This window comes from Entelurus aequoreus, linkage group LG05, assembly GCF_033978785.1.
Source record: "Entelurus aequoreus isolate RoL-2023_Sb linkage group LG05, RoL_Eaeq_v1.1, whole genome shotgun sequence".
NCBI lineage: Eukaryota > Metazoa > Chordata > Actinopteri > Syngnathiformes > Syngnathidae > Entelurus > Entelurus aequoreus.
This window is the reverse complement of record NC_084735.1, coordinates 15,969,886-15,986,456: the sequence shown is the minus strand read 5'-3', so window position 1 is coordinate 15,986,456 and position 16,571 is coordinate 15,969,886. Positions and strand designations below refer to the sequence as shown.

The 16,571-nt window shown below is 38.3% G+C and overlaps 1 protein-coding gene across 6 annotated transcripts in view; it reads right to left on the bottom strand.

The window, feature by feature from the left end:
• LOC133650227 (peroxisomal ATPase PEX1-like) overlaps window positions 1-16,571 on the bottom strand; it is an 86,869-nt gene that overhangs the window by 8,795 nt on the left and 61,503 nt on the right. For all 6 annotated transcript variants that reach the window (XM_062047225.1, XM_062047228.1, XM_062047227.1 and 3 more), the window contains 7 exons: window positions 12,889-13,023; window positions 12,765-12,829; window positions 5,195-5,337; window positions 5,038-5,135; window positions 4,798-4,977; window positions 4,441-4,650; window positions 4,168-4,338 (listed from right to left, as the gene is read on the bottom strand). In XM_062047225.1, coding sequence (XP_061903209.1) covers window positions 4,168-4,338; window positions 4,441-4,650; window positions 4,798-4,977; window positions 5,038-5,135; window positions 5,195-5,337; window positions 12,765-12,829; window positions 12,889-13,023 — 1,002 coding nt within the window. The remainder of the gene's footprint in view (window positions 1-4,167; window positions 4,339-4,440; window positions 4,651-4,797; window positions 4,978-5,037; window positions 5,136-5,194; window positions 5,338-12,764; window positions 12,830-12,888; window positions 13,024-16,571) is intronic.

The window sequence follows — 16,571 nt, the reverse complement described above, 5'->3', positions numbered from 1 at the left end:
ACATGTCCGGTGAAAAGAGGACGTATGGTCAGTCTATGCCAGCCCGTTAGCGGCGAGTTTCTTAAATGCCTCAAATGTCCGGCATTTTGAGTTATGGTTGCGTGTATTTTCAATGTACGTTCAGGGTTAAGAAGGGGTTGAAAACAAAACAAATTGTGCGTGCAGCAGCATTGGTGAGGGAGGGGCAGAGACAGAGAGAGCGAGAGAGTTATGATAAACACGCATGCGTCGCCAGGTTCTGCTTTTTATCCATAGATTTATCAGATTAAATTTTTTATTATCTATAGCAGGGGTGTCAAAAGTGTGCCCCGGAGGCCATTTGTGGTCCACAGCTAATGTTTTAAAGGCCCACGGCACATTCTAAAAATACTATTAAAATAAACAAAAACATAACAAAAGTGAAATAAAAAAGCTTAAAGGTTAAATGTAATTTAGAAAAAGTTACAATGTTGACTAATAAAACAAAGCTGTTTTTTTTCTCTTTCAAACTGTCATTGCTCAAAACATAATATTGAATCAAAATCAATGTTATTATGAATTATTGACCTATCCAAGGTTCCCATTACTTCACATCAAATATTCCACTAAGAAAAATATTTTTGGTGGAAGATTTTGCAAATTTGGTAAATAAATAACCCAAAAATGTATATTTTGTTGTTTTCTTACTGTACCGAAAATGAACCGAACCGTAACCTCTTAACCGAGGTACGTACCGAACCGAAATTTTTGTGTACCGTTACACCCCTAGGACTTAAACCAAAAAGTTGGTCAAATTTGACATTCAACTTAGATGGATTCAACAGAGATGGCGAGAGAGACATAAAAAGACCCTTGTAAGGATTATGATAATTTCTTCATCTAAACAAGAAGTAAACATCCCATCAGTCTTTATCCTAGTGAGAGCAGACATTATACAGTAAGTAATTATTTTATTATGTTTGTAGTTTGAATTTCTTGTTGAGCACTTTGCATTACTGCTACTTGATTGATCTGTTTATCACTCAGCTTCTAAAAACTTGTAGCTCATCCTCCTTATATTCAGGATCAAAAACATAAAAGTTCTGGATCATAATTTGTCCCAAAGGAGTCAGTATTGTCTCATGAAGTCTGGCATGTTGTTGAAGGAAATAGCAAATGTGATGCATCTGTGTAAATTAATACATCGCCGAATGTTTAAAATGAGGCAAATACATAAATGTTACATGTTATTATGAATGTTACTACATGACATATATACTTAGAGCGTGTAGATAAAACATGTTACATGTTATTATGAATGTTACTACATGACATATATACTTAGAGCGTGTAGATAAAACATGTTACATGTTACATGTTATTATGAATGTTACTACATGACATATATACTTAGAGCGTGTAAATAAAACATGTTACATGTTATTATGAATGTTACTACATGACATATATACTTAGAGCGTGTAGATAAAACATGTTACATGTTATTATGAATGTTACTACATGACATATATACTTAGAGCGTGTAAATAAAACATGTTACATGTTATTATGAATGTTACTACATGACATATATACTTAGAGCGTGTAGATAAAACATGTTACATGTTATGAATGTTACTACATGACATATATACTTAGAGCGTGTAGATAAAACATGTTACATGTTATTATGAATGTTACTACATGACATATATACTTAGAGCGTGTAGATAAAACATGTTACATGTTATTATGAATGTTACTGCATGACATATATACTTAGAGCGTGTAGATAAAACATGTTACATGTTATTATGAATGTTACTACATGACATATATACTTAGAGCGTGTAAATAAAACATGTTACATGTTATTATGAATGTTACTACATGACATATATACTTAGAGCGTGTAGATAAAACATGTTACATGTTATTATGAATGTTACTGCATGACATATATACTTAGAGCGTGTAGATAAAACATGTTACATGTTATTATGAATGTTACTACATGACATATATACTTAGAGCGTGTAGATAAAACATGTTACATGTTACATGTTATTATGAATGTTACTACATGACATATATACTTAGAGCGTGTAAATAAAACATGTTACATGTTATTATGAATGTTACTACATGACATATATACTTAGAGCGTGTAGATAAAACATGTTACATGTTATTATGAATGTTACTACATGACATATATACTTAGAGCGTGTAAATAAAACATGTTACATGTTATTATGAATGTTACTACATGACATATATACTTAGAGCGTGTAGATAAAACATGTTACATGTTATGAATGTTACTACATGACATATATACTTAGAGCGTGTAGATAAAACATGTTACATGTTATTATGAATGTTACTACATGACATATATACTTAGAGCGTGTAGATAAAACATGTTACATGTTATTATGAATGTTACTGCATGACATATATACTTAGAGCGTGTAGATAAAACATGTTACATGTTATTATGAATGTTACTACATGACATATATACTTAGAGCGTGTAAATAAAACATGTTACATGTTATTATGAATGTTACTACATGACATATATACTTAGAGCGTGTAGATAAAACATGTTACATGTTATTATGAATGTTACTGCATGACATATATACTTAGAGCGTGTAGATAAAACATGTTACATGTTATTATGAATGTTACTACATGACATATATACTTAGAGCGTGTAAATAAAACATGTTACATGTTATTATGAATGTTACTACATGACATATATACTTAGAGCGTGTAGATAAAACATGTTACATGTTATTATGAATGTTACTACATGACATATATACTTAGAGCGTGTAGATAAAACATGTTACATGTTATTATGAATGTTACTACATGACATATATACTTAGAGCGTGTAGATAAAACATGTTACATGTTATTATGAATGTTACTACATGACATATATACTTAGAGTGTGTAGATAAAACATGTTACATGTTATTATGAATGTTACTACATGACATATATACTTAGAGCGTGTAAATAAAACATGTTACATGTTATTATGAATGTTACTACATGACATATATACTTAGAGCGTGTAGATAAAACATGTTACATGTTATTATGAATGTTACTACATGACATATATACTTAGAGTGTGTAGATAAAACATGTTACATGTTATTATGAATGTTACTACATGACATATATACTTAGAGCGTGTAAATAAAACATGTTACATGTTATTATGAATGTTACTACATGACATATATACTTAGAGCGTGTAGATAAAACATGTTACATGTTATTATGAATGTTACTGCATGACATATATACTTAGAGCGTGTAGATAAAACATGTTACATGTTATTATGAATGTTACTACATGACATATATACTTAGAGCGTGTAAATAAAACATGTTACATGTTATTATGAATGTTACTACATGACATATATACTTAGAGCGTGTAGATAAAACATGTTACATGTTATTATGAATGTTACTACATGACATATATACTTAGAGCGTGTAGATAAAACATGTTACATGTTATTATGAATGTTACTACATGACATATATACTTAGAGCGTGTAGATAAAACATGTTACATGTTATTATGAATGTTACTACATGACATATATACTTAGAGCGTGTAGATAAAACATGTTACATGTTATTATGAATGTTACTACATGACATATATACTTAGAGCGTGTAGATAAAACATGTTACATGTTATTATGAATGTTACTACATGACATATATACTTAGAGTGTGTAGATAAAACATGTTACATGTTATTATGAATGTTACTACATGACATATATACTTAGAGCGTGTAGATAAAACATGTTACATGTTATTATGAATGTTACTACATGACATATATACTTAGAGCGTGTAGATAAAACGTTGGAGGTGTTTGGATGTTTTCTAAGAGCGCTTTACAGGCATAATAGAGCAAATCCTATTATCTCCAATGTTAGCTGACTTTTATTTATGAGTTATAATGCATAAAAAAACAAAAACGTTATTATCTTACATAAAGATTGCGAATGATAGGCAAAGTTGAAAAAAATGTGCATTTTTAATACGTTTCAAAGTCATACTTGTGACTTCATACAACGTTTTAAGATGTTTTAAGGCCTTGAATTCCAATGACTGGATTTAGGACTTTTTAAGACCCCCAAGATGACTTTACAGGCTTACCTTTGCTTTGCAATAGTTGCTCTTGATGTGACTGATGTCCTCCTGGAGGCGCTGAAGATGCTCATCAGTCAGCTCCTCTAAGCCGCTACGGAGGGAGGACATGGTGAGGGGGGGCAGAGAGGGAGCGCGGGTCGAGGGGTTGAGGCTCAGGGAGTCGGACTGAGAGACGCACTGCGAGAGAAGGAAAAGGTCAACTCAAATCCCGTGTCATTTATTTCTACATGGAGAACCAGTGGTTCCGTTTGCAGACATGCTAAATCTCCTACTGCTCACCACGTCTGCTGCTGCTGCTGCTGCTGAATTCCCACACTCAGATTCAAGGGGGCTTCCAAAGTAGAGTCTCCACAGATTGCCGCCATGTTGTTGTTCTTTGGAAGGTTCCGGGCTCGCTCGAGCGTGCCCCTCATCCACCGGGTCGTCGGAACTGCTGCTGTGGTTGGGAAACGTCATGGAGGAGAGACTCATGTTGCATGTCAGCCCTTCCTGGGAGGAAGAAAAGAGGAGAAATATGTTAGACTGCAGCTGACAGCAATGTTTATGTACCACTTCATGTCTGTGACGTTTACATGTGGAATTGAATCCTCATTACTACATTCTGAATCAATGGTGGATTCATTATAAAACATCTACATGTGTTGCAGCGTCAGCTTCCAGACTGCCGTTTAGCGCCTCCAGCTGGGCGTTGTACAGCAGTGCTTTCAGGTCGGCCCCAGTGAAGCCTCCGGTCCGCGACGCCAGCTCCTCCAGGTCCACGTCGGGCGCCATGAGGACACCTGCGCTCAGAACCTTCAGGATGGCCAGGCGGTCTTCCTGTTTGTCAACAGCATCTTCAGGACTGGGGAGAACTTTGACTATGATCAATGGTCATACCCGTCCAGGCAAGGGGCAGTACAGTGACTTGTCCAGGCGTCCGGGTCGCAGCAGAGCCGGGTCGATGAGGTCCGGTCGGCTGGTGGCAGCGAGGACGCCTAAAGAAATATATATCTCAATCATGTGAAAAAAATAACAGAATATATGCACCCAGCACCTTTTAGGCCCTCGGCGCCGTCCAGCTGAGTCAGCAGCTGATTGACAACGCGGTCCGTCACGCCCGTGCTGTCATGACCCCTCCTGGGCGCCAGAGAGTCAAACTCGTCAAAGAAGAGAATGCAAGGTTTGGCCGCCTGAGCCCTGCAAATAACAAGCAAACAAAACAGTGTGTAATGCGTGTAGGGAGACCACCACAACGTACCACAGTAGGTATCACTAAAATGTTTCATTACATCAGTGCATATTTTCCAGACTATAAGTTGTTACTTTGAACCCTGCCACTAATAAAACAGTGCGGCTAATTTATGTATTTTTCTTTGTTAACGGCCATAACGTTTTGGATTCAACCAATAGTTTTTATATTTTATCATTTTTATAGTACTTTTTTCCGACGCTTTTAGCCCTGCGGCTAATAAAACAGTGTGGCTAATTTTAGGACTTTTGTTCGCTAACGGCCACAATGTTTTGGATTCAACCAACAGTTTTTTTAGCACACCAACAGAAACACTGAAAAGGGTATTGTCAGGTTCAAACACCAAACTATCTATTAAACAAGACAAGAAGCAAGGAATCAGACAGAGACAGGATTCAATTTAGCTCATGAGGAGAGCGTGTGTGGACCTGCACCCTCCGTCAGTGTCACCCCACCGCTCTGAGGAACAAGCTCTACACGCCTCCTCATTTATTTGGGCATTTCCTGATTACATAGCTGCAGCGGCTTCTAAGAGGAGGGGTCATAAACAGCTGCTAAACTGGGTCATAAGCAGTTCAAACAAAAAGGATTGGAGCGTTGTCAGGTTTGCCTCCTCTCTGCTCGTAGATTTCAGGTCCTTCCTGTGGCAGTCCAATAGATCAAAGAAACCGACACCTCTACGGCGCATTCCATCGCACACAGTGGAGGTTTACAAGCCGTCCGCCTTTTTCTTGATAAGATCAAAGACAGCTTTTTAAGCACCAGTTGATCGTAACCACAACCTGAACTCAAAGCAAACAAGTTGTGTGATAACTTATATACAATTATTCTGACAGGTATTATTGTTTGTGCTATGCCGCCATCTTTTGTGCAAGTTCGCTCACTGCACGTGCTGAAGATGAAAAATTTACTTTCGGTTAAACCGGAAGTATTCGTCCATAGCGTTTCTGCTCGAAAGCGTTCTCCATTCATCGCTAAGCAAAGTTTTTAAGTTTTACAATGTAACTAATACAATTCATACTTACAAAACCAATCCATGTGATCCGTGTGATGTCTGTAGGGGTGTTTCCATCCATATTTGTACGTGTTATCGTACGGTAATGGAGCTAGCATCGTTAGCAATAGCGAATATACACATTTACGAGTGTCTTTGTTAGTATTATTAAAAAGGGGTCATATTTTTATTAATTTTTTTTAACTTTCTTGTGGTCCACATAACATTTTGTTTTACAGAACTATTTAAAAGCAGTTTTTTTCTCCCCTTTAAAACAGTTCGTTTTTGAGAGACGGAGTTGTTAGATGCAAAGTTGAAGTTAAAAAGTGGCTTTGGAGCAATCAAAGCTGCTCACACGGTCACTAAGGTGGGCATTATGTTTCACACATCAACCTAATGTGTATTATATTTATCCATCAGACCATTTTTATTGTAAATTGTGAGGTGTGTGTGTTAAAATCATGGTTGTTTTTACAAATGATGACAGATGTGAACAAAAGCATGTATTGTCTTTGTGTGATGATGTAAATGAGGTGTGGTTGTATTGTATATTAAGTATGTGTACATGAAAGGGCATTTTATGACTTTTCTTAATTTAAAAACATGCTATAGTATGTTTTTATTGTCATAATTTTATTGCACGATTTTTGTATCCCTTTAATTTAGGTAGCCAGGGACTGCAGATGGAAATTAGCTATTTAGCTATAATCTGGTACAGAACATATCTGTCTTTGAACTTAATGTTTCTGTGCATTGTCCCTTCAAATAAAGACTAAACCAAATTAACCTCTCCTCAGCACGCCACCTCACGCTTACCATGAATTGATTAACGTGGACCCCGACTTAAAGGCCTACTGAAACCCACTACTACCGACCACGCAGTCTGATAGTTTATATATCAATGATGAAATCTTAACATTATAACACATGCCAATACGGCCGGGTTAACTTATAAAGTGACATTTTAAATTTGCCGCTAAACTTCCGGTTCGAAACGCCTCTGAGGATGACGTATGCGTGTGACGTAGCCCGGCGAACACGGGTATGCCTTCCACATTGAAGCCGATACGAAAAAGCTCTGTTTTCATTTCATAATTCCACAGTATTCTGGACATCTGTGTTCGTGAATCTGTTTCAATCATGTTCATTGCATTATGGAGAAGGAAGACGAGCAAGCAAAGAAGAAAGTTGTCGGTGCGAAATGGACGTATTTTTCGAACGTAGTCAGCCACAACAGTACACAGCCGGCGCTTCTTTGTTTACATTCCCGAAAGATGCAGTCAAGATGGAAGAACTCGGATAACAGAGACTCTAACCAGGAGGACTTTTGATTTGGATACACAGACGCCTGTAGAGAACTGGGACAACACAGACTCTTACCAGGATTACTTTGATTTGGATGACAAAGACGCAGACGTGCTACTGTGAGTATGCAGCTTTGGCTTTTTTTTGCGTATGTACGTAACTTTTTTAAAATATATAAGCTTTATGAACCTTGGGTTAGGTGAACGGTCTTTTGGGCTGAGTGATTGTGTGTGTTGATCATGTGTTTGAATTGTATTGGCGTGTTCTATGGAGCTAGGAGCTAGCAGAGGAGCTAGGAGCTAGCATAACACGTACCGTACGTGCGCGTCACGTACGTAACTTTTTAAAAATATATAAGCTTTATGAACCTTGGGTTAGGTGAACGGTCTTTTGGGCTGAGTGATTGTGTGTGTTGATCATGTGTTTGAATTGTATTGGCGTGTTCTATGGAGCTAGCAGAGGAGCTAGGAGCTAGCATAACACGTACCGTACCGTACGTGCGCGTCACGTACGTAACTTTTTAAAAATATATAAGCTTTATGAACCTTGGGTTAGGTCAGGGGTCGGCAACCTTTACCACTCAAAGAGCCATTTTGGCAAGTTTCACACATTATAGAAAGTAATGGGAGCCAAAAAAAATTTTTTAAAATTTAAAATGAAAAACACCGCATACAAAGCTTACATACTTTGTGCTATGTTAACCAGGGGTCTCAGACACACGCACCGGCACGCACTTTAATGTGGGAATTTGATGTTAGTGCACCCCGCGAATTTTGGATGAATGTCGCTTGCGTCACACTTGCCAACCCTCTCATTTTTCCCGGGAGACTCTCGAATATCAGAGTGTGATGACACTGCATTTGGCGCCCTCTACAGTCTGCCCAGTCAGTGTACCTGCTCGGCCACAAGTGGAATGCAGCTTTAGCTTGCTCACGTAAGAGACAGCAAGGCTACTAACTCAGCAGCCACACATCTTACACTGACGGTACCAATACCCAGAATCCCATGCAGCCCTAACTCTTCCGCTCAACCAACCACGAAGAGGGGGGGGGGGGTTGATGTTTGGGGGGATTTGGTGGTAGCGGGGTGTATAATGTAGACCGGAAGAGTTAGGACTGCATGGGATTCTGGGTAATGGTTGTGTTGTGTTTATGTTGTGTTACAGTGGGATGTTCTCCAGAAATGTGTTTTTCATTCTTTTTTGGTGTGGGTTCACAGTGTGGCGCATATTTGTAACGTAACAATGTTGAAGTTGTTTGATACGGCTACCGTCAGTGTAAGCTGTGTGGCTGATGAGTAACTATGCTTTGCTGTCTCCTGTGTGAGCAAGTAATAACAACATACAACATGTGGCTGGCCTGGCACGCTGTAAGTAAATGCTGTAGAGGACAATTACTGCAGTGCAATTAGGGCACGCCCTTTATATAGTAATTAGAGTGTTAATAGGATTATTTATCCCTGGGAGTAATCTATGAGAGACACTGACATCCATAAGTCTCCTGGGAAAATCGAGGGGGTCGGCATGCATGTAGCTGAGCCGCATCAGAGTGGTCAAGGAGCCGCATGCGGCTCCGGAGCCGCGGGTTGCCGACCCCTGGGTTAGGTGAACGGTCTTTTGGGCTGAGTGATTGTGTGTGTTGATCAGGTGTTTGAATTGTATTGGCGTGTTGTATGGAGCTAGGAGCTAGCAGAGGAGCTAGGAACTAGCATAACAAACACGCAGGTGTTATTATGCAGGATTAATTTGTGTCATATTAAATATAAGCCTGGTTGTGTTGTGGCTAATAGAGTATATATATGTCTTGTGTTTATTTACTGTTGTAGTCATTCCCAGCTGAATATCAGGTACCGTGAGTATGCAGCCTTGGCTGCTAAACATTCGATAACTTGACCGTATGTGCGCGTCACGTACGTAACTTTTTAAAAATATATAAGCTTTATGAACCTTGGGTTAGGTAAACGGTCTTTTGGGCTGAGTGATTGTGTGTGTTGATCAGGTGTTTGAATTGTATTGGCGTGTTCTATGGAGCTAGGAGCTAGCAGAGGAGCTAGGAGCTAGCATAACAAACACACAGGTGTTTTTATGCAGGATTAATTTGTGGCATATTAAATATAAGCCTGGTTGTGTTGTGGCTAATAGAGTATATATATGTCTTGTGTTTATTTACTGTTGTAGTCATTCCCAGCTGAATATCAGGTCACCCCCGGCTCTCACAGCATCTTCCCTATCTGAATAGCTTCAACTCCCCACTAGTCCTTCACTTGCACTTTACTCATCCACAAATCTTTCATCCTCGCTCAAATTAATGGGGAAATTGTCGCTTTCTCGGTCCGAATCTCTCTCACTTCATGCGGCCATCATTGTAAACAATAGGGAACCTTGCGTATATGTTCAACTGACTACGTCACGCTACTTCCGGTAGGGGCAAGCCTTTTTTTATCAGATACCCAAAGTTGCAATCTTTATCGTCGTTGTTCTATACTAAATCCTTTCAGCAAAAATATGGCAATATCGCGAAATGATCAAGTATGACACATAGAATAGATCTGCTATCCCCGTTTAAATAAAAAAAATTCATTTCAGTAGGCCTTTAAACAAGTTGAAAAACTTATTGGGGTGTTACCATTTAGTGTTAAATTGTACGGAATATGTACTGTACAATCTACTAATAAAAGTTTCAATCAATCAATCAATCATTCGCCAAGCAGAAATGTATTGTAGTTTATTAGCTTTCTAGCTTTTACTGTGAACCATGGACATCGGTGACCGCCACCAGCCATCTGTTTTGAGTGTTATGTCGTTTAGAATGTAAAGATTATTTCATAGCGAGACCAGTTTGTTGTCAGCAACGTGAAAGGAGGCGGTGTAGGTGGATGAAAGCGAGGAACGAAACCACGATGACATACAGGTCTGGAACTATACGCTGACTTCTACAAAGTCTGGAACTTTCTAATGCTAAATTCTGGACATATACCTGTACATGTGTATTTTGACAATAAAAGTATTTTCTATTCTATATCATGTAAATAACTCCGCTGCTCAGCTGCTTCCAGTTGTAAACAACAGAGGCTAAAGGCTATCAGCTGCGCTACGTGCAATATTGCAATCGTAATTAACGGATGATATAACTTACTCGTCCATTGCCAAACACAGTAGGCACTGATCAAAATAAAACTAGTTTTTAGGAAAATCATTCTTTTTTTTGCCAGAGGACGGTGACACAGTTGTCTTAAATTATAAGGGGAACAAATGGAGCTAATATTGCTAAAGTATCTTTAACACATTTCTAACATACAGTTATTTACCGTTTCATTGTCTCTTCCATTGCCATTAAAAGTAGTTTATTGGAAAATCCATCATTATATTAGTGCAGGTTAGAAAAGTTGGTTTTGCATAATAGGATCCCTTTAACTTACAATGGCATTATTTCTGTATTGTTTCAGTAAATAGCCGTGGAGTTATTGAGTCTGTTTAGCTGATTGGAGAGCTAGCTTCCGTAGCTAGTGGGTCCATGACGATGACTTCTGTTTTGTCCGATCAGCCGTTTTACTGCCATGTCACAGACACTGTTTGGAAACAATTAAGGTATGTAAATAAACATTTACAAAATCGTTTGTAACGGTATATATCTGTGGCTTATGGTTCGGCGCGGACTGTAAACATATTTATTTATTCTAAAATTTGGAGGGTGCGGCTTGAATACCAGTGCGCTCTACTACCTTGAAAATACGGTAATTTCTTTACCTAGTGGGGAACAATTTAATTGCAATTAATTACATAACTGCCATTGCATTTTATTGTTACTGTAAACGCTCTAATTAAAACAGAGTGTTGAGGGCATAATTGGAGAGAGGCTGTTTTTTCCAAAACGTGAAAAGACATTAGGTTAAATAACAAGTCACAGCAGCAACACAGGCAATGTTGTCATCACACTAAAGAGCTAAGTGCTCAACAACAAGTAACATTTTGACGCAAAGCTGTTAAATGCTGACCACTAATCATATTTCAAATGCAGCTGCTGTCATTTTGTAAAGTTAGGAGGTTGCTTACAGCCATTGCCCTAAATGCCGATGTTGTTTTTTTTACCAGTGCTAATTAGTAGGAGTGTTTCAATACAACTTTTTTTTTTTTTTTACTTCAGATACCGATACTGGAGCCCTGAGTTTAAGCCACTATACCGATATTGAGTCCATACAATATCAGCAGGACTCATACATACTTGTAGTAGTTAGTAATGTGGAATGTTAGAAAAAGTTTGATCAAGTGAAATTAGTCAAACAGAGAACAATGGAATGTATGAAAAACACTAACCTATTTATTATTTACCGTCTGGAATGGACTTATGTTGTCTTTAAGTTGAAGTGGAGTGGTAATTATTTTTGGCGACACCTTCACAATAAATCATGAAGTTAAGCTCATGAAGCAGTAAGTTAAATGATGCAGACACATTTGTTACTGGATACTTTGTAATACACTTCTTGCCCTGGAGACACTATATATGTGTAAGTAATATGCAACTATTATGATTTGATACTTGTTAATATTGACAAATGTGCGGTTTTACATTACAATATTGTTTGATTATTATTACGCATGTCTAGCTAGTGTGCTATTGTGTGCTTAGCTGTTGTGTAGCAGCCTATAGCCAAACATGTTTATCTTTTTGTAAAATAGAAGAAAAGACCAACCTTGTGTGCTTATTGGAAGACATTTAGATGTGAACTGGCTGTCCATCTCTGCCCAAGTAAACACGCTGCAGGACTGCTTGTATCGCACATGATATCACACATTTTACATGCAAGTAAATATCATCCCTAGACTAGTTTTTTTTTTTTGCCAATATCAGACCAAGGACACCCCTACTAATAAGACATCTGTCTGTGGTTAATTGGCATGTTTAAGGCAATACACTGTCCATTCATGCATGTTCCATACTGTTTATCCTCATTAGGGTATCCTTGCTGGGGACAGCGGGATCATTTTCGGGGACAATACAGTAAATCCCCGAAAATAGTAACAAAAAAAAAAAACATCGTCAGGAATGTACGGCATACAAAGTTTTTTTCCAATCTCACCTCTGAAAGACATCCCGGACCCCCTGCTCACTCGCTCCGATGTACTTGCTCAGGAGTTCTGGTCCCTGAAGGAGACAAACGCGTTTACTCGATTGAAAACACACTGAGGGTCTTCCAAGCCCACCTTGATGGCGATGAAGTTCATGCCGCTGTCTTTGGCCACGGCTCGGGCCAGCAGGGTTTTGCCGGTGCCTGGCGCGCCGTAGAGGAGGATGCCTGAGCGATGGCGAATAGGGAGGTTGGCGAACAGGACGGGATACTGCAAGAAAAGGACAAGGACAAAATTAACACAACCTAGATTAAAACGTTACGTAAAATCTAGAATGTGCAATTAAGGGAGAAATTGCGTGTGAATGCTGAGATGCGCAAGCAGTTCGAATGCATCAAGTCCCAAGTCATATGACTAAGAGGCTTAAACATGTAAACTAGCATGTTGGCATGTATCAAGTATAGGGATGTATTCCGTTAGGATTTTATTGATATCAATATCACTTATCGATACCGGTATTCTTATCGTTACTATATGGTAATTTGTGTAAATAAAGATTTTTATTTGCATTTTTATCAGCACAAGAGGTTGTGCACAGGCAACATCAGGAAGAAACATTTCACAGCAGGGAAGTATTTTATTAACACCTGTTTTTAGGTCTAAAACAAGTCAACTATGCAAGGTGCAATTAGGGCTGGGCGATATATCGATATACTCGATATATCGCGGGTTTGTCTCGATATAGAAAATGACTATATGGTGATATTGGAGTATACGTTCTCACGCAGTTGCTTTTAGCTGCGGGCATTACACTACAGGCGTTTCTCACTCTTTCTTGTCTCTCCTTCTCACAGAGACATAAAACAAGCGCACCTTCTTACATACGTCACATACGTATACGCCCTCGCGGAGCAGAGAGGTAGCGGCATGGGTAACGTTAGCTGTGGTGCGAGTGGTAATACGAGAGAAAGAAGGTGCGAATCTAGTAACAAATGAAGGAAGAATTAATTCCCAAGAAAAACAGCAGGGGGTCCATCGTCTGGCGGTGGTTTGGCTTCAAGCGGGAAGATGTTGAACAGACAACCGTAATTTGCCAAGTGTGGGGGAAAAGCGTTGCTACAAAAAGTAGCATTACTGCTAATATGTAGCATCATTTGAAAAGTCACCCGCTAGAGAATGAAGAGTGCTTGAAACTCCGCATGTCAACATCTCCATTCGGTGCCACACCAACAAAATGCTGAGGCAACCATTTCCACATCAACACCGTATGAAAAAAATAGTCATCAACAGAAGGAAATAACGTCCGCAGGAACCTACCACATAGTGAAGGACATACACTATTTGATTTCTTATTATGCAGCTCATTTTTATTTGACACTTATTGAAATATCTTGTGTGACATCATGCACAAAAGTGCACTTTATTTGTTTTTAAACTATTGTAGTGGCGTTCTGTATAAAAAGTGCACTTTAATTTAGTGTTGTTTTGATATGTCATCTTAGTGACATCATGCACAAAAGTGCACTCATAGCTTGTTTTAAAATGTCTCTGACAATCTTGCGCTTTCTGTTTTGGAAATGACATGAATGTTTGTGCCACTGCTTAATAACTGTTTAATAAATACACTTTTGCTAAATTGACTTAGTTGTGATTTCCCTCTCTGCATGAAAGTTTAAAATGAGCATATATTAATGCAGTATGAAGAAGAATGTTTTAATGTAGACACATAGAATCATCATACTGCTCTGATTATATGCATCAAGTGTTCATTCAAGGCTAAGGCAAAATATCGAGATATATATCGTGTATCGTGACATGGCCTAAAAATATTGAGATATTAAAAAAAGGCCATATCGCCCAGCCCTAGGTGCAATGCAGCATTGTAATCATCTTGTAAAGACCACACAGATCCATCACTGTGTTTCCATTCATTACAATTACACCGCGTATATCTATCTATCCATTTTCTACCGCCTTTCCCTATAATAACATTTAAAATATTAATAATTAAGTAAAATAATAATAATGTATGGTATTTGTGTTCATTCATGGAACTTTTACATGATGCATCAAATATACAAAATAAATCAATACAATCAATTAGCATTTTGGAGCATTTTGTAACAATAGGAATTGTTATTCTTGTTTATGTTACACACGGACCTATTTGAGCGATGGACCGAAATCCAGCGTTGACAGCCACCGACGTATTTGTGTCTGTGTCGTGTGTGTATCGTGTGTGCTTGGAGGACGGTGGAGTTGATGAAGCACGCCGTAGTGGCGGTCGTATGTTAAATGGCGTTCACTTCAAACTGACACACACTCACCCGTGACTTTGGGGACGAGGAGAAAATATTGCTGTGTGACAAACTTTTGTGTTAGGTTACTTCAAAATTTGAGATTGTTCCAATATCCCACTCATGTAGTGGCGGCACTTGAACTGAATGTCACAGTGACATAATGACGTTCAGCTGGATAAAAAAAAATATCGATCATCAGTATCAATAGTCCACAATCTTAACGGCCTTTCTGGATCGACCCAATTAGGAACCGGTACCAAGTACAAGTACCAAGTTATATGACTGAGGTGTTTGGCTTAAAAAAGTAGCACGCTAATGTTAGTGTGCTAGACAGCTAACGTTAGCATGCTAACAGTTAACATGAGTCAAGTACCAAGTTAGACGACTTAGGTGTTCGGCTGCTTAAAATTGGCTAAAAAAGTTAGCATGTGTCAAATACCAAGTCGTATGATTCTGAGGTGTTTGGCTGCAAATTGGCTAAAAAAGCTGTCACGCTAATGTTGGCATGCAAACAGCATGTGTCAAGTACCAAGTTATATTGGGTTTGAGGCGTTTGGCTCTAAATTTAACTTAAAAAGTTAGCAAGCTATTGCTAGTAATGCTGCCTCAGGCCGAGCTAATCAGTGGCCACTGATTGTTTTGGTCTCGACGCGTGGCTAATACTACTGTTGTATTGGAATTTTTCGTTCGTTTAGTCATTTTTATGCTTGAAATGCTTCGTTCAGGTCAAAATGACATACAATATGCTTTGTTAACGATAACACAAAGCTCAGATATGGATGTTGTGTTCAGATAGTATAGCATTTATTGATTGAGCTCAATGTTCCCTCTAATTTTTCATGTGTGTGAGCAAACGCACAAACTCGCTGAGCATTCAGTGGAGCACATGTGAGCAACATCAGACGTGCACACTGTGGCCACATCAGCGTCACACCTGTCCCAAACCTGACATCATAACAATTTAAATGTTTTATTAAAATAATTTTCTGATATAAGTGATTTTGCCCCCTTACAATGACAATAACAAAAAAACATGTTTTTCATGACCTATGTTGTATGTCTGGCTGCAGGTCCTGCCTTTAAAAAGAAATGTTACCCCTTTCAGAGATTACATTTAGTTCCTGTAACTTTCTATCTGTAAAATACATCTTTTTATTAGCATTTATGAAATCTAGTGACATTTCATGAATAATATCCTTAGATTAACATTCTTAATAAATGGCAGTAAAATAAGCACACATCTGATTGAGGAGTCAGTGTTACAACCCGGCATTTACACAAAGTGTGGCGTTGGGGTTGTCCAACTTTTTGTGTGGCCATAAACGCAGCACTGGCTAAGTGCAGGTGAGACAGGGTGAGCGGCTTCTGTTGATATGACGGATGACAACGTTGGTTTAAGCCTGGTTTGTATGGCAGAAAATTACCAGTTTTTATAGATAAAAGTTTTTTTACTCATGTTTTTGGTGTGGTGTTTGCTCAATAAAGTGATTGATGGAATTCCTGTCCGTAAAGTGTCTC